The sequence below is a fragment of the Coregonus lavaretus genome, assembly GCF_964263955.1.
Source record: "Coregonus lavaretus genome assembly, chromosome: 10".
NCBI classification, from domain to species: Eukaryota; Metazoa; Chordata; class Actinopteri; order Salmoniformes; family Salmonidae; genus Coregonus; species Coregonus lavaretus.
Window position 1 is genome coordinate 1,759,844 of NC_139997.1, and position 18,764 is coordinate 1,778,607.

An 18,764-nucleotide genomic window follows, 5' to 3' on the forward strand; every position below is an offset into this window, starting at 1 on the left:
TCCAGGCTCTGTCGCAGCCGGCCGCGACCGGGAGACTCATGGGCGGTGCACAATTGGCCCAGCGTCGTCCAGGGTAGGGGAGGGAATGGCCGGCAGGGATGTAGCTCAGTTGATAGAGCATGGCGTTTGCAACGCCAGGGTTGTGGGTTTGATTCCCACGGGGGGGGGGGGGCAGTATAAAAAACAAACAAAAATATGTATTCACTAACTGTAAGTCGCTCTGGATAAGAGCGTCTGCTAAATGACTAAAATGTAAATGTAATTGACTCTTTGCATAAACTTAATGTAATTGTCAATAAAAGCCTTTGACACTTATGGAATGCTTGTAATTATACTTCAGTATACCATAGTAACATCTGACAAAAATATCTCATAACACTGAAGCAGTAAACTTTGTGAAGACCAATACTTGTGTCATTCTCAAAACTTTTGACCACGACTGTAGATAAAGAGTTACCTGTCTAACAGAACACAGAGGGTGTTCTTTAATGGAAGCCTCTCCAACATAATCCAGGTAGAATCAGGAATTCCCCAGGGCAGCTGTCTAGGCCCCTTACCTTTTTCAATCTTTACTAACAACATGCCACTGGCTTTGAGTAAAGCCAGTGTGTCTATGTGTGTGGATGACTCAACACTATACATATCAGCTACTACAGCAACTGAAATTACTAACACTTAACAAAGAGCTACAGTTAGTTTCAGAATGGGAATAAGTTAGTCCTAAATATTTCAAAAACTAAAAGCATTGTATTTGGGACAAATCATTCATTAAACCCTAAACATCAACTAAATCTTGTAATAAATTATGTGGAAATTGAGCAAGTTGAGGTGACTAAACTGCTTGGAGTAACCCTGGATTGTAAACTGTCATGGTCAAAACATATTGATACAACAGTAGCTAAGATGGGGAGAAGTCTGTCCATAATAAAGTGCTGCTCTGCCTTCTTAACAACACTATCAACAAGGCAGGTCCTACAGGCCCTAGTTTTGTCTCACCTGGACTACTGCCCAGTCGTGTGGTCAGGTGCCGCAAAGAGGGATTTAGGAAAATTGCAATTGGCTCAGAACAGGTCAGCACGGCTGGTCCTTGGATGTACACAGAGAACTAATATTAATAATATGCATGTCAGTCTCTCCTGGCTCAAAGTGGAGGAGAGATTGACTGCATCACTACTTGTATTTGTGAGAGGTATTGACATGTTGAAAGCACCGAGCTGTCTGTTTAAACGGCTAGTGCACAGCTCAGACACCCATCCATACCCCACAAGACATGCCACCAGAGGTCTCTTCACAATCCCCAAGTCCAGAACAGACTATGGGAGGCGCACAGTACTACATAGAGCCATGACTACATGGAACTCTATTCCACATCAGGTAACTGATGCAAGCAGTAGAATCAGATTTGAAAAAACAGATTAAAATCCACTTTATGGAACAGCAGGGAAGAGACACAAACACAGGCTCAGACACATGCAGACACACATGATAACATACACACTATACACACACATGGATGTTTTGTTGTAGATATGTGGTAGTGGAGTAGGGGCCTGAGGCCACACACTTAGTATGTTGTGAAATCTGTTATGAATGTATTGTAATGTTTTTAAAATTGTATAACTGCCTTAATTTTGCATCAGTGTAGATGAAGGGGAAGAGACAGGTTAAAGAAGGATGTTTAAGTCTTGAGACATGGACTGTGTATGAAGAAAAAAAAGTTTATGCACTCACTAACTGTAAGTCGCTCTGTATAAGAGGGTCTGCTAAATGACTAAAATGTAAAAAATGTGTGCCATTCAGAGGGTGAATGGGCAATACAAAAGATTTAAGTGGCTTTGAGGGGGTACGGTAGTAAGTGCCAGGCGCACCTGCTCGGTTTTTCACGCTCGACAGTTTCCCGTGTGTATCAAGAACGGTCCACCACCCAAACGACATCCAGCCAAATTGGCACCAACTGTGGGAAGCATTGGAGTCAACGTGGGCCAGCATCCCTGTGGAACGCTTGACACCTTATAGAGGAGTCCATGGCCCGACAAAGTGTATTTAAACCCTGGATTGCTGATGCTATGTATTGGTTACTGAGAGGCCACATTGGCACCCCACATTGGCTAATAACGTCACTCAAATGATGTAGCCGGAAGCCGTGCTTTGTTACGATTCTGAACGGTCAGATGGCTAGCAACAATGACGAGCTGCCATGTGGGGAATCATAGGTGGCACGTTTCAGATAGTTTTACCTTGTTCTTGATAGCGTGTCTTGTTTTGATTGATTTCCTGTCAATGCTAATATGGCAAAAATGTGCTAACCAACAAACAACTGTAACAATGTATTTGAGAGACAAGTGCTCATGGTGCAAATGTATTTATGTTTTCAATAAACATTCGGAGACTAAATATTGTTAAGGCCTACATGTTGTCAACAATCAAAGCGAACCTGTCTGTTTTGCCCCATAGTTGTGCACGCGTCGGTTTTGTTGCTAAACAACCAACTCGGCTATAGGAGTTAATGGAACGCTACAGTATTTCAATTAAATGTTTCAAGGCCAAAATTACAGGTATGTGTTGGGGACAGTAACATTAGTAATCTCGTAATCTCAAAAATATATATACTTTAAAAGGTCGACTCAGCGAAATGACGTTGCCACGAGCAGCACTGCAGAGACTTCGCTCTCACAGTCACACACGGGGAAAGGGGGATACCAAGTCAGTTGTACAACTGAATGCATTCAACTGAAATGTGTCTTTAGCATTTAACCCAACCCCTCTGAATCAGAGGTGCGGGGGCTGCCTTAATCCACGTCATTGGTCCCTGGGGAGCAGTTGTTGTTGAGGTTAACCGCCTTGCTCAAGGGCAGAACGGCAGATTTTTCCACCTAGCCGACTCCAGGATTCAGACCAGCAACCTTTGTTACTGGCCCAACGTTCTTAACCGCTAAGCTATCTGGACATGTGTCTGGGGTCACTTCACGCTCTTACACGTGTCTGTAATAAAATGAATGTGGCAAAAACAAAATAAGATTTTATACAATGGTGGGGGCATTGTACACAGTGCCCCCTATCAGTATATATAAATAATTGATTATGACGCATGTTTAATGTGATATGAAGCTATTTATGATACTTCAACACTCAAAAGGTGTTATGACTGGTTTCATAAAGGTCTTAAAAATCTAAACTCAGTTCTGAGTAAAACCAGTTTTCTATAAAGTGAATCAATCCAGACCAGTCTTTTACTTATCAACTGACGGCAGTAGTAAAACACAGTATATTTTTGTTGTACAAAACAGACCTTCAAAACATGATACCTTTTCCCTCCCCCGACCAAACATCTCTCCATCATCGCAGGTTTTCTAAACTTTAAGCCTTACAGCACTGATTGGAGTCCGGATTTAAACTTCAGAAAGGAAAGATCTAGACAGACGATATTGCTTTTTTGCTTCTGGACCGGTCAAACACTATAAAAAAAACAAATGGCTTAAAACCAAAAGGCCAGTAAAAAGAGACTTGATACAACAGATTCAGTACAACTCCATTATACCCCTTTTAATAGCAAGATCTTCATTTGAACCATGTACAATTATGAACAACATAAAGACCATATGGCATTAAACATTTAAAGTCATCACTGTCTGTCTGGTTCTAAGAAACAAAAACAACCTAACATCACATCTGCAAACCACTTCTCCTGTTGTTGCCTTTGTTCAGTTACACTGCATTCATGATATGAGCTGATGACTTGACAACATCATGTAAAAAAGATTACACAATCACTTAAAAAAAGGTACAGCTTATTTAAAAAAAGGAAACACGGTAAGATAAACTACCGCAGGACTTGCTGTTTGATTTGAATATGTCCCTGATTATCTCCTGTAGCGCCCCCTCTCCTTCTCCCTGTCCCTGATCCTGTCTCTCTCCCTGTCGCGGTCCCGGTCCCGGTCCCGGCGGGCGTCCCGGGGCCGTTCTCGCTCCCTCTGCCGGTCTCGTTCCCGGGGACGGCTGCGGCGACCGGTCACCACGGCCTGGGTCCGTCTCAGGAAGTCATCCACCCGCATGTCATAGTCATGCTGCAGAAGGCGGAGAGAGATGTGGTGTTCAGACTACTAACTAGTTATAGTCCCTCTGGGCATTAACACATTTAAGTGAACATGTGTGAATGGGTGATGCAGAATCCTTCTGTTGGGGTAGGTGGGCAACCTATCAAGTATGGGCTCAACGGAGCAAAACGTATTGTAACTAAACGAAACATTGCCACAGTAACGTCGTATGACTGCCTGGTAAAACAAGTAGTCACTGCAAAAGGGAACACTGACGCTATCTCGCTCCCCAACCAAGGTGCATGAGTAGCAAACTGAAGTGAAGAGGAAATTCATCAACTCTTGGAGGGCAGCGGAAGTTGACTAAAAACGCTTCTTTATTGATAAAACCAAAGTAATTTGGTCCTTAACCTTTTCATCAGTTGTTTATTTTTTGCGTTTTGATCAACTTCCACTGCCCTCCAAGAGTTGATGAATTATCCTCTTCAAAACAAGTAATCCCATCAGAGCAGACAGGAAACAGGAAATGAACTTTTACCAGGTTGGAGCTGAAGGAGCGGACGACTCTCTTCTCCCTGAAGCGGGCGTCGTGTGGTACAGGGTGGTGCCCAGGGTGGTGCCCAGCGTAGGGGGGGTGCGCCTGGGGAGGAGGAGGGTGGTGCTGGTAGAACGGGTGGTGAGGTGGCTGCTCCATCCCAGGGTACTGCGCCTATCAAATCAAATCAAATTGTATTGGTCACATGCGCCGAATACAACAGGTGCAGACATTACAGTGAAATGCTTACTTACAGCCCTTAACCAACAGTGCATTTATTTTTAACAAAAAAATAAAAATAAAAAAACAACAAAAAAAAGTGTTGAGAAAAAAAAGAGCAGAAGTAAAATAAAGTGACAGTAGGGAGGCTATATATACAGGGGGGTACCGGTGCAGAGTCAATGTGCGGGGGCACCGGCTAGTTGAGGTAGTTGAGGTAATATGTACATGTGGGTAGAGTTAAAGTGACTATGCATAAATAATTAACAGAGTAGCAGCAGCGTAAAAAGGATGGGGTGGGGGGGCAGTGCAAATAGTCCGGGTAGCCATGATTAGCTGTTCAGGAGTCTTATGGCTTGGGGGTAGAAGCTGTTGAGAAGTCTTTTGGACCTAGACTTGGCACTCCGGTACCGCTTGCCGTGCAGTAGCAGAGAGAACAGTCTATGACTAGGGTGGCTGGAGTCTTTGACAATTTTGAGGGCCTTCCTCTGACACCGCCTGGTATAGAGGTCCTGGATGGCAGGAAGCTTGGCCCCAGTGATGTACTGGGCCGTACGCACTACCCTCTGTAGTGCCTTGCGGTCGGAGGCCAAGCAGTTGCCATACCAGGCGGTGATGCAACCAGTCAGGATGCTCTCGATGGTGCAGCTGTAGAATTTTTTGAGGATCTGAGTACCCATGCCAAATCTTTTCAGTCTCCTGAGGGGGAATAGGCTTTGTCGTGCCCTCTTCACGACTGTCTTGGTGTGTTTGGACCATGATAGTTCGTTGGTGATGTGGACACCAAGGAACTTGAAGCTCTCAACCTGTTCCACTACAGCCCCGTCGATGAGAATGGGGGCGTGCTCAGTCCTCTTTTTTTCCTGTAGTCCACAATCATCTCCTTTGTCTTGGTCACGTTGAGGGAGAGGTTGTTGTCCTGGCACCACACGGCCAGGTCTCTGACCTCCTCCCTATAGGCTGTCTCATCGTTGTCGGTGATCAGGCCTACCACTGTTGTGTCGTCGGCAAACTTAATGATGGTGTTGGAGTCGTGCCTGGCCATGCAGTCATGGGTGAACAGAGAGTACAGGAGGGGACTGAGCACGCACCCCTGAGGGGCCCCCGTGTTGAGGATCAGTGTGGCAGATGTGTTGTTACCTACCCTTACCACCTGGGGGCGGCCCGTCAGGAAGTCCAGGATCCAGTTGCAGAGGGAGGTGTTTAGTCCCAGGATCCCTAGCTTAGTGATGAGCTTAGAGGGCACTATGGTGTTGAATGCTGAGCTGTAGTCAATTAATAGCATTCTCACGTAGGTGTTCCTCTTGTCCAGGTGGGAAAGGGCAGTGTGGAGTGCAATAGAGATTGCATCATCTGTGGATCTGTTGGGGCGGTATGCAAATTGGAGTGGGTCTAGGGTTTCTGGGATAATGCTGTTGATGTGAGCCATGACCAGCCTTTCAAAGCACTTCATGGCTACAGACGTCAGTGCTACGGGTCGGTAGTCATTTAGGCAGGTTATCTTAGAGTCCTTGGGCACGGGGACTATGGTGGTCTGCTTGAAACATGTTGGTATTACAGACTCAGTCAGGGACATGTTGAAAATGTCAGTGAAGACACTTGCCAGTTGGTCAGCACATGCTCGGAGTACACGTCCTGGTAATCCGTCTGGCCCTGCGGCCTTGTGAATGTTGACCTGCTTAAAAGTCTTACTCACATCGGCTACGGAGAGCGTGATCACATAGTCATCCGGAACAGCTGGTGCTCTCATGAATGCTTCAGTGTTGCTTGCCTCGAAGCGAGCATAGAAGTGGTTTAGCTCGTCTGGTAGGCTTGTGTCACTGGGCAGCTCGCGGCTGTGCTTCCCTTTGTAGTCTGTAATAGTTTTCAAGCCCTGCCACATCCGACGAGCGTCAGAGCCAGTGTAGTACGATTCAATCTTAGTCCTGTATTGACTCTTTGCCTGTTTGATGGTTCGTCGGAGGTCATAGCGGGATTTCTTATAAGCGTCCGGGTTAGAGTCCCGTTCCTTGAAAGCGGCAGCTCTACCCTTTAGCTCAGTGCGGATGTTTCCTGTAATCCATGGCTTCTGGTTGGGGTATGTACGTACGGTCACTGTGGGGATGACATCATCGATGCACTTATTGATGAAGCCAGTGACTGATGTGGTGTACTCCTCAATGCTGTCTGAAGAATCCCGGAACATGTTCCAGTCTGTGCTAGCAAAACAGTCCTGTAGCTTAGCATCTGCGTCATCTGACCACTTTTTTATTAACCGAGTCACTGGTGCTTCCTGCTTTAGTTTTTGCTTATAAGCAGGAATCAGGAGGATAGAGTTATGGTCAGATTTTCCAAATGGAGGGCGAGGGAGAGCTTTGTATGTGTCTCTGTGTGTGGAGTAAAGGTGGTCTAGAGTTTTTTTCCCTCTGGTTGCACATTTAACATGCTGGTAGAAATTAGGTAGAACGGATTTAAGTTTCCCTGCATTAAATTTCCCGGCCACTAGGAGCGCTGCATCTGGATGAGCGTTTTCCTGTTGATTTATGGCCTTGTACAACTCATTCAGTGCAATCTTAATGCCAGCATTGGTTTGTGGTGGTAAATAGACAGCTATGAAAAATATAGATGAAAACTCTCTTGGTAAATAGTGTGGTCTACAGCTTATCATAAGATACTCTACCTCAGGCGAGCAAAACCTCGAGACTTCCTAGAGATGAAAATAAATCGTATTCGATTTATACAATGAATTAATTAATTAATTAAGAGGTCAGTGGGGGGAAAAAAAGTCCCCTAAATGACAGGTAGACAAAGTGGCCAGTGTGATGCAGATAAAGTTCACTATTCACAAAAGTATTTACAACAAATATATTCAAAAGGTAGAAGCAGATCAGCCTATTTTATTACAGAAGGTCGCATACGGCAATTTCACTTTTGATACGTTTCTTTATCAAACCATAGAGAGCACAACGCCTCTCCCCCATGTAACCTACAGTTGAAGTCGGAAGTTTACATACACCTTAACCAAATACATTTAAACAGTTTTTCACAATTCCTGACATTTAATCCTAGTAAAAACTCCCTGTCTTAGGTCAGTTAGGATCACCACTTTATTTTAAGAATGTGAAATGTCAGAATAATAGTAGAGAGAATGATTTATTTCAGCTTTTATTTCTTTCATCACATTCCCAGTGGGTCTGAAGTTTACATACACTCAATTAGTATTTGGTAGCATTGCCTTTAAATTGTTTAACTTGGGTCAAACGTTTTGGGTAGCCTTCCACAAGCTTCCCACAATAAGTTGGGTGAATTTTGGCCCATTCCTCCTGACAGAGCTGGTGTAACTGAGTCAGGTTTGTAGGCCTCCTTGCTCGCACATGATTTTTCAGTTCTGCCCACAAATGTTCTATAGGATTGAGGTCAGGGCTTTGTGATGGCCACTCCAATACCTTGACTTTGTTGTCCTTAAGCCAATTTGCCACAACTTTGGAAGTATGCTTGGGGTCTTTGTCCATTCGGAAGACCCATTTGCGACCAAGCTTCAACTTCCTGACTGATGTCTTGAGATGTTGCTTCAATATATCCACATCATTTTCCTTCCTCATGATGCCATCTACTTTGTGAAGTGCACTTTATTTATTTATCAGTACTTTGTTGAAGCACCTTTAGGAAGCGATTACAGCCTCAAGTCTTCTTGGGTATGACGCTATAAGCTTGGCACACCTGCATTTGGGGAGTTTCTTCCATTCTTCTCTGCAGATCCTCTCAAGCTCTGTCAGGTTGGATGGGGACCGGCTCTGGCTGGGCCACTCAAGGACATTCAGAGACTTGTCCCAAAGCCACACCTGTGTTGTCTTGGCTGTGTGCTTAGGGTCATTGTCCTGTTGGAAGGTGACCCTTCGCCCCAGTCTGAGGTCCTGAGCACTCTGGAGCAGGTTTTCATCAAGGATCTCTCTGTACTTTGCTCCGTTCATCTTTCCATCGATCCTGACTGGTCTCCCAGTCCCTGCCACTGAAAAACATCCCCACTGCATGATGCTGCCACCACCATGCTTCACCGTAAGGATGGTGCCAGGTTTCCTCCAGACATGACGCTTGGCATTCAGGCCAAAGAGTTCAGTCTTGGTTTCATCAGACCAGAGAATCTTGTTTCTCATGGTCTGAGAGTCTTTAGGTGCCTTTTGGCAAACTCCAAGCGGGCTGTCATGTGCCTTTTACTGAGGAGTGGCTTCCGTCTGGCCACTCTACCATAAAGGCCTGATTGGTGGAGTGCTGCAGAGATGATTGTCCTTCTGGAAGTTTCTCCCATCTCCACAGAGGAACTCCGTCAGATTGACCATTGGGTTCTTGGTCACCTCCCTGACCAAGGCCCTTCTCCCCCGATTGCTCAGTTTGGCCAAGCAGCAAGCTCTAGGAAGTGTATGGTGGTTCCAAACTTCTTCTATTTAACAATGATGGAGGCCACTGTGTTCTTGGGGACCTTCAATGCTGCAGATATTTTTTGGTACGCTTCCACCAGATCTGTGCCTCGACACAATCCTGTCTCTGAGCTCTACAGAGCTCATTGCTTGGTTTTTGCTCTACACATGCACTGTCAACTGTGGGACCTTATATAGACAGGTGTGTGCCTTTCCAAATCATGTCCAATCAATTGAATTTATCACAGGTGGACTTCAATCAAGATGTAGAAACATCTCAAGGATGATCAATGGAAACAGGATGCATGGTTCCTTCTATTAAGGCAAGTCGTCCAGGTCCTGAGGCAGCAAAGCATCCCCAAACCATCACACCACCACCACCACCATGCTTGACCTTTGGTATGATGTTCTTACTGTGGAATGCAGTGTTTGGTTTTCGCCAGGCTTAATGGGACCCATCTCGTCCAAAAAGTTGACTCAAGTTTGCCAAAAAGCACCTGGATGATCATCAAGACAACCACCCCAGGGTTTGGGGATGCTTTGCTGCCTCAGGACCTGGACGACTTGCCTTAATAGAAGGAACCATGAATTCTGCTCTGTATCAGAGAATTCTACAGGAGAATGTCAGACCATCCGTCTGTGAGCTGAAGCTGAAGCGCAGCTGGGTCATGCAGCAAGACAATGATCCAAAACACACAAATCAAGTCTACATTAAATGGCTAAAAAGCAACAATTTTGAAGTTTTGGAATGGCCTAGTCAAAGTCTAGACCTAATCCCAAAGTCCAGACCTAATCCCAATTGAGATGTAGTGGCAGGACTTGAAACGAGCAGTTCATGCTTGAAAACCCACACGTCACTGAGTTAAAGCAGTTCTGCATGGAAGAGTGGGCCAAAATTCCTCCACAGCGACGTGAGAGACTGATCAACAACTACAGGAAGCATTTGGTTGGAGTCATTGCAGCTAAAGGTGGCACAACCAGTTATTGAGTGTAAGGGGGCAATTACTTTTTCACACAGGGGAATTGGGTGTTGCATAACTTTGTTTATGAAATAAATATGTAATTGTTGTGTTATTTGTTCACTTATGTTCCCTTTATCTAATATTAGGTTTTGGTTGAAGATCTGATAACATTCAGTATCACAAATATGCAAAATTAGAGAAAATTAGAAAGGGGGCAAATAATTTTTCATAGCACTGTAGGTTCTGCCTCTCACCAAATAGTAGAAAGCAGATTATTCAGTCGACATTCCTCGGTCCTAGACTATGGCGACGTCATCTATATGAAGGTTTTCCAAACTCGGTCCTGGGGGCACGTTTTGGTTTTTACCCAAGCACTACATAGCTGATTCAAATAATCAAAGCTTGATGAGGAGTTGGTTATTTGAATCAGCTGTGTAGCGCTAGGGCAAAAACCATTAATGTGCACCCAGGGGGGTCCCCAGGACCGATTCTAGAACATTTACCATCTAGATTCTAGAACATTTACCATCTAGAGTCTAGAACATTTAACATCTAGATTCTAGAACATTTAACATCTGCTGTAGATTCTAGAACATTTAACATCTAAATTCTAGATCATTTTTAACATACCATTCCTTGCCAAGGAGGAGGCGGCCCAATGGTGTGGTGGAACTCTCTCATGTAATCGTTGTAGGACTGGGGATCAAATGAACCACATCATGTTAATATCAATAGAACTGTGGATCAAATTCAGCGTATGTTAATATTAATGACCGTTTAATATATACTTCAGCTGAAATCAATAGCAGGTAAACGCCTGAACTCACCCCATTGAGAAAAACATCTCGTCTTACTCCAGTGGGGAACCGCCTTTGGAGAAATGAAGTTACTGATTATTGTTTGGGGGAGGGCAAGGGGTTGGGAATGATTGGTAGAGAGAGGAAGGGCTAGGGAAGGATTGGTGGAGAGAGGAAGGACTAGGGAAGGATTGGTGGAGACAGGAAGGACTAGGGAAGGATTGGTGGAGACAGGAAGGACTAGGGAAGGATTGGTGGAGACAGGAAGGACTAGGGAAGGATTGGTGGAGAGAGGAGGACTAGGGAAGGATTGGTGGAGACAGCAAGGACTAGGGAAGGATTGGTGGAGAGAGGAAGGACTAGGGAAGGATTGGTGGAGAGAGGAAGGACTAGGGAAGGATTGGTGGAGAGAGGAAGGACTAGGGAAGGATTGGTGGAGAGAGGAAGGACTAGGAAAGGATTGGTGGAGACAGGAAGGACTAGGGAAGGATTGGTGGAGAGAGGAAGGACTAGGGAAGGATTGGTGGAGACAGGAAGGACTAGGGAAGGATTGGTGGAGAGAGGAAGGACTAGGGAAGGATTGGTGGAGAGAGGAAAGGATTGGTGGAGAGGAAGGAGTAGGAAAGGATTGGTGGAGAGAGGAAGGACTAGGGAAGTATTGGTGGAGAGAGGAAGGACTAGGAAAGGATTGGTGGAGAGAGGAAGGACTATGGAAGGATTGGTGGAGAGAGGAAGGACTAGGGAAGGATTGGTGGAGAGAGGAAGGACTAGGGAAGGATTGGTGGAGATAGGAAGGACTAGGAAAGGATTGGTGGAGAGAGGAAGGACTAGGGAAGGATTGGTGGAGAGAGGAAGGACTAGGAAAGGATTGGTGGAGAGAGGAAGGACTAGGGAAGGATTGGTGGAGAGAGGAAGGACTAGGAAAGGATTGGTGGAGAGAGGAAGGACTAGGGAAGGATTGGTGGAGAGAGGAAGGACTAGGGAAGGATTGGTGGAGACAGGAAGGACTAGGGAAGGATTGGTGGAGAGAGAGGAAGGACTAGGAAAGGATTGGTGGAGAGAGAAAGGACTAGGGAAGGATTGGTGGAGAGAGAGGAAGGACTAGGAAAGGATTGGTGGAGAGAGGAAGGACTAGGGAAGGATTGGTGGAGAGAGGAAAGGATTGGTGGAGAGGGTCCTAAAATCAACCCCTATTCAATTGTGGAGCACTAAGAGGCCTGGCTAGATGGAAGCAATATGGCACGAGCTTCAGCTTGCCCTCTGATAGGCCATGTGGAAATGTATACCTACCCAATCCCCTCCAAGCTATACAAGTGCCTATGGGTTTAGATTTGGGGTCAAGGGTGAGTCTGTTGTGAGGTACTTACCGGTCAACTGGCGGGTTGCGTGGGTCCGGTGTAAAGGCTGTACGAAGACAGAAAAGCTGATTTACAATGTCCCTATGGAACGCCTCTCTAGTTACAGATACACTAGCTCCGCTTTCAACATGTTTAGTCCTAATATAGTCACATATCAGTAGTCAATTATAACTTGAAAATCAGTACTTTACTCATGAACACCCACCTCAAATAAATACATAATACACTACTTGACACTGTGTGATGTAAACCATGGTCTGATTCATATCAATACCATCCCAAACAGTGGAAAACATGACAATACCATCGGTCATATGAAATATGAAATGCAATTCAGACAGCAGTCACCTGTACCTCTAGTAACTCATTGCTGTAACGGAAGACAACGTTCATCTGGATTTGGCTTTAACCTTTTGTTCATATGTTGCATAAATGGGTGAAATGAGCTTTAAAATTTGAAACTCGAGTAGTTTTTCAATACCACATTCTATAATTTAGATACTGTACCAATACAGGACAAGACAGACCAACACGAACGTTGGCCATCTGCGGCAGGTGGCCGACCCATCACCTCTGACCACAGAACGTCGGCCGTCATGTTCTGTTTATTTCCTGGGGCCTCATTTATCAAAAGGTGCGCGCACACAAAAAAATACTCTAAAACCTTGCGTGCGCCAGTTTTCCCACAAAAGGTTGGTGTTTATCCGTTTCGAACTTGACGGGAAAGTGTGCGTATCTCCACGCAAATCTCAAAACATGCGTACGCATGAACTATCAACTCTCACATTATTTCCCCTGGCTTCCAGTCTAGCGATTCGTTTGGTACAGCGGGAGTCAATTTAAGCCTCGCTGTCTGCCTGTCCTGCCTTAGAAACTACTAGAGAGATCTCCCTTGTAGTCTACCTTACTAGAGAGATCTCCCTTGTAGTCTACCTTACTAGAGAGATCTCCCTTGTAGTCTACCTTACTAGAGAGATCTCCCTTGTAGTCTACCATACTAGAGAGATCTCCCTTGTAGTCTACTGTACTAGAGAGATCTCCCCTGTAGTCTACCGTACTAGAGAGATCTCCCTTGTAGTCTACCATACTAGAAAGATCTCCCTTGTAGTCTACCGTACTAGAGAGATCTCCCTTGTAGTCTACCATACTAGAAAGATCTCCCTTGTAGTCTACCATACTAGAGAGATCTCCCCTGTAGTCTACCATACTAGAGAGATCTCCCTTGTAGTCTACCTTACTAGAGAGATCTCCCTTGTAGTCTACCATACTAGAGAGATCTCCCCTGTAGTCTACCATACTAGAGAGATCTCCCCTGTAGTCTACCATACTAGAGAGATCTCCCCTGTAGTCTACCGTACTAGAGAGCTCTCCCCTGTAGTCTACCTTACTAGAGAGATCTCCCTTGTAGTCTACCTTACTAGAGAGATCTCCCTTGTAGTCTACCATACTAGAGAGATCTCCCTTGTAGTCTACCATACTAGAGAGATTTCCCTTGTAGTCTACCTTACTAGAGAGATCTCCCCTGTAGTCTACCTTACTAGAAATATCTCCCTTGTAGTCTACCATACTAGAAATATCTCCCTTGTAGTCTACCATACTAGAAAGATCTCCCTTGTAGTCTACCATACTAGAGAGATCTCCCCTGTAGTCTACCATACTAGAGAGATCTCCCCTTGTAGTCTACCGTACTAGAAGGCTGATCAACTGTATCGCAAGCAAATAGGCTTATTGTTCGTTTGGGGGATATAGGAGTTTTGGGGGAAATAGGAGTTTTGGGGGAAATAGGAGGTTTGGGGGAAATAGGAGGTTTGGGGGAAATAGGAGGTGTTTGACGCACCAGAATCATAATAATGGTAAGCTACTAAAAACATTCAAAAACGTAGGTCTAATGATAAAACAGATGCATTTGCCATTGGTAAGGAATTCACATAGCAGCATGTCGCCGAATATCTTTATTTTACTTTTATTAAATAGGCCTAAATCATAATCATATTGCAGGACTTCTCTCCTTTTCTGACATAACTGGTTTAAATTATCCAGCTCCACAACAAATACAAGCCATGCTGGACACTAAATAGACCGGTAGCCTTGGCAGTATGTAACGGTATTGGGTAGGCTACAGTATTGGGTAGCCTACAGTATTGGGTAGCCTACAGTATTGGGTAGCCTACAGTATTGGGTAGGCTACAGTATTGGGTAGCCTACAGTATTGGGTAGCCTACAGTATTGGGTAGGCTACGGTATTGGGTAGGCTACAGTATTGGGTAGCCTACAGTATTGGGTAGCCTACAGTATTGGGTAGCCTACAGTATTGGGTAGGCTACAGTATTGGGTAGGCTACAGTATTGGGTAGCCTACAGTATTGGGTAGGCTACAGTATTGGGTAGCCTACGGTATTGGGTAGCCTACAGTATTGGGTAGGCTACAGTATTGGGTAGCCTACAGTATTGGGTAGGCTACAGTATTGGGTAGGCTACAGTATTGGGTAGCCTACAGTATTGGGTAGCCTACAGTATTGGGTAGGCTACAGTATTGGGTAGCCTACAGTATTGGGTAGGCTACAGTATTGGGTAGCCTACGGTATTGGGTAGGCTACGGTATTGCTGTGAGATAGGATTGGGAGCGTGACATCATAGCCTATCTAATCTCAGAGCCTACACCAAGGCAGGACATAGAAACACTATCTATTGATCTCAGAGCCTACACCAAGGCATGACATAGAAACACTATCTATTGATCTCAGAGCCTACACCAAGGCAGGACATAGAAACACTATCTATTGATCTCAGAGCCTACACCAAGGCAGGACATAGAAACACTATCTATTGATCTCAGAGCCTACACCAAGGCAGGACATAGAAACACTATCTATTGATCTCAGAGCCTACACCAAGGCATGACATAGAAACACTATCTATTGATCTCAGAGCCTACACCAAGGCAGGACATAGAAACACTATCTATTGATCTCAGAGCCTACACCAAGGCAGGACATAGAAACACTATCTATTGATCTCAGAGCCTACACCAAGGCATGACATAGAAACACTATCTATTGATCTCAGAGCCTACACCAAGGCATGACATAGAAACACTATCTATTGATCTCAGATCCTACACCAAGGCAGGACATAGAAACACTATCTATTGATCTCAGAGCCTACACCAAGGCAGGACATAGAAACACTATCTATTGATCTCAGAGCCTACACCAAGGCAGGACATAGAAACATTATCGATTGATCTCAGAGCCTACACCAAGGCAGGACATAGAAACACTATCTATTGATCTCAGAGCCTACACCAAGGCAGGACATAGAAACACTATCTATTGATCTCAGAGCCTACACCAAGGCAGGACATAGAAACACTATCTATTGATCTCAGAGCCTACACCAAGGCAGGACATAGAAACACTATCTATTGATCTCAGAGCCTACACCAAGGCAGGCCATAGAAACACTATCTATTGATCTCAGAGCCTACACCAAGGCAGGACATAGAAACACTATCTATTGATAAACTAAATATTGAACAATCATTGTAATTTTGCACTATATGGGCTGTAGGGTTTACTTTAAATGGTTTGAATGGACAATAATTGAAAAACACTACAACATCCTGCCCACAGCTCTACAGAAATGTAATACAGTTTGCCATTGTACATTATTTTTGAAATGGACATGGCTCAGTTCCGACATCCTCCAAATGTTATTTTTTTGTTACCATAGAAGGTGAATGGAGAGTTTTCCAGGCGGGGTCGTAGCGCTCGTTCACGACCGCACAAATATAATATGGCTCTGACTTATCAAATGAAAACATACTTGTATGTTGCGTGCGACAGTTTGATAAATCCCAATAATTTGCGGCGCAGGCTAATCCTAAAATCTCCACGTGTACCAGAATTTAGTATGAAATGTAGGCGTGGTTGATAGATGAGGCCCCTGGCATCTTTAAATTCTTTAAATGTTTTATTGCCACCGTTTCTTCATAACCCAGCAGGCGATCTACTGCGCATGGCTCACCATCGTGTTGCTCTTTCATGTCCTTATAATAACCAACATGCGGTACTAATGCAATAACTAGAATGTCCATACTGTACCAATAACATACGGTGATATCAGCTGACTACATACGGTGAGGGTAAAAAGTATTTGATCCCCTGCTGATTTTGTACGTTTGCCCACTGACAAAGAAATGATCAGTCTATAATTTTAATGGTAGGTTTATTTGAACAGTGAGAGACAAAATAACAACAACAAAATCCAGAAAAACGCATGTCAAAAATGTTATAAATTGATTTGCATTTTAATGAGGGAAATAAGTATTTGACCCCTCTGCAAAACATGACTTAGTATTTGGTGGCAAAACCCTTGTTGGCAATCACAGAGGTCAGACGGTTCTTGTAGTTGGCCACCAGGTTTGCACACATCTCAGGAGGGATTTTGTCCCACTCCTCTTTGCAGATCTTCTCCAAGTCATTAAGGTTTCGAGGCTGACGTTTGGCAACTCGAACCTTCAGCTCCCTCCACAGATTTTCTATGGGATTAAGGTCTGGAGACTGGCTAGGCCACTCCAGGACCTTAATGTGCTTCTTCTTGAGCCACTCCTTTGTTGCCTTGGCCGTGTGTTTTGGGTCATTGTCATGCTGGAATACCCATCCACGACCCATTTTCAATGCCCTGGCTGAGGGAAGGAGGTTCTCACCCAAGATTTCACGGTACATGGCCCCGTCCATTGTCCCTTTGATGCGGTGAAGTTGTCCTGTCCCCTTAGCAGAAAAACACCCCCAAAGCATAATGTTTCCACCTCCATGTTTGACGGTGGGGATGGTGTTCTTGGGGTCATAGGCAGCATTCCTCCTCCTTCAAACACGGCGAGTTGAGTTGATACCAAAGAGCTCGATTTTGGTCTCATCTGACCACAACACTTTCACCCAGTTCTCCTCTGAATTATTCAGATGTTCATTGGCAAACTTCAGACGGGCATGTATATGTGCTTTCTTGAGCAGGGGGACCTTGAAGGCGCTGCAGGATTTCAGTCCTTCACAGCGTAGTGTGTTACCAATTGTTTTCTTGGTGACTATGGTCCCAGCTGCCTTGAGATCATTGACAAGATCCTCCCGTGTAGTTCTGGGCTGATTCCTCACTGTTCTCATGATCATTGCAACTCCACGAGGTGAGGTCTTGCATGGAGACCCAGGCCGAGGGAGATTGACAGTTATTTTGTGTTTCTTCCATTTGCGAATAATCGCACCAACTGTTGTCACCTTCTCACCAAGCTGCTTGGCGATGGTCTTGTAGCCCATTCCAGCCTTGTGTAGGTCTAAGAGTGTGCTCCTAATCTCAGCTCGTTACCTGTATAAAAAGACACCTGGGAGCCAGAAATCTTTCTGATTGAGAGGGGGTCAAATACTTATTTCCCTCATTAAAATGTAAATCAATTTATAACATTTTTGACATTAGTTTTTCTGGATTTAGTTGTTGTTATTCTGTCTCTCACTGTTCAAATAAACCTAACATTAAAATTATAGACTGATAATTTCTTTGTCAGTGGGCAAACGTACAAAATCAGCAGGGGATCAAATACTTTTTTCCCCTCACTGTAAGTAGTTATGTGACAAAATTGTGGGCTGGCCCTGGTCAAAAGTAGTGCACTATATAGGGAATAGGGTGCTATTCTCTGGTCTAAAGTAGTGCACTATATAGGGAATAGGGTGCCATTCTCTGGTCTAAAGTAGTGCACTATATAGGGAATAGGGTCCCATTCTCTGGTCTAAAGTAGTGCACTATATAGGGAATAGGGTGCTATTCTCTGGTCTAAAGTAGTGCACTATATAGGGAATAGGGTGCCATTCTCTGGTCTAAAGTAGTGCACTATATAGGGAATAGGGTGCTATTCTCTGGTCTAAAGTAGTGCACTATATAGGGAATAGGGTCCCATTCTCTGGTCTAAAGTAGTGCACTATATAGGGAATAGGGTGCCATTCTCTGGTCTAAAGTAGTGCACTATATAGGGAATAGGGTGCCATTCTCTGGTCTAAAGTAGTGCACTATATAGGGAATAGGGTGCCATTCTCTGGTCTAAAGTAGTGCACTATATAGGGAATAGGGTGCCATTCTCTGGTCTAAAGTAGTGCACTATATAGGGAATAGGGTCCCATTTGGGACGCACACCATCATTTTCATACTGTACCAATTCATATGTTAGTAATAGTAACCTGGTCTCTGTGGGAACTCTGCTGGATAGTCAATCCTCGGGCGTTTCCTGTTGTGAATGGCATTTTCCTCTGGCCGATGCCTACATGAATTAGGTAAACAATTGAGACAAATGCCAGGATACACAAGATACAGCAAAACATCATAGTAGCCCTTTAACATCATAGATACAGCCCAACATCCTAGTAGCCCTTTAACATCCTAGTAGCCCTTTAACATCATAGATACAGCACAACATCCTAGTAAC

At 44.5% G+C, this 18,764-nt stretch overlaps 1 protein-coding gene across 1 annotated transcript in view; it reads right to left on the minus strand.

Moving 5' to 3' along the window:
• Window positions 1–3,517: 3,517 nt before the first annotated feature.
• Window positions 3,518–18,764, minus strand: part of LOC311136688 (YTH domain-containing protein 1-like) — a 52,084-nt gene continuing 36,837 nt past the window's right edge. Inside the window, exons 10-15 of the mRNA XM_084170915.1 lie at window positions 18,520–18,599; window positions 12,309–12,345; window positions 10,972–11,014; window positions 10,775–10,840; window positions 4,573–4,743; window positions 3,518–4,064 (exon numbers count right to left, since the gene is read on the minus strand). Of these exons, the coding sequence (XP_084027041.1) occupies window positions 3,861–4,064; window positions 4,573–4,743; window positions 10,775–10,840; window positions 10,972–11,014; window positions 12,309–12,345; window positions 18,520–18,599 (601 nt within the window). The 3' untranslated portion in view covers window positions 3,518–3,860. The remainder of the gene's footprint in view (window positions 4,065–4,572; window positions 4,744–10,774; window positions 10,841–10,971; window positions 11,015–12,308; window positions 12,346–18,519; window positions 18,600–18,764) is intronic.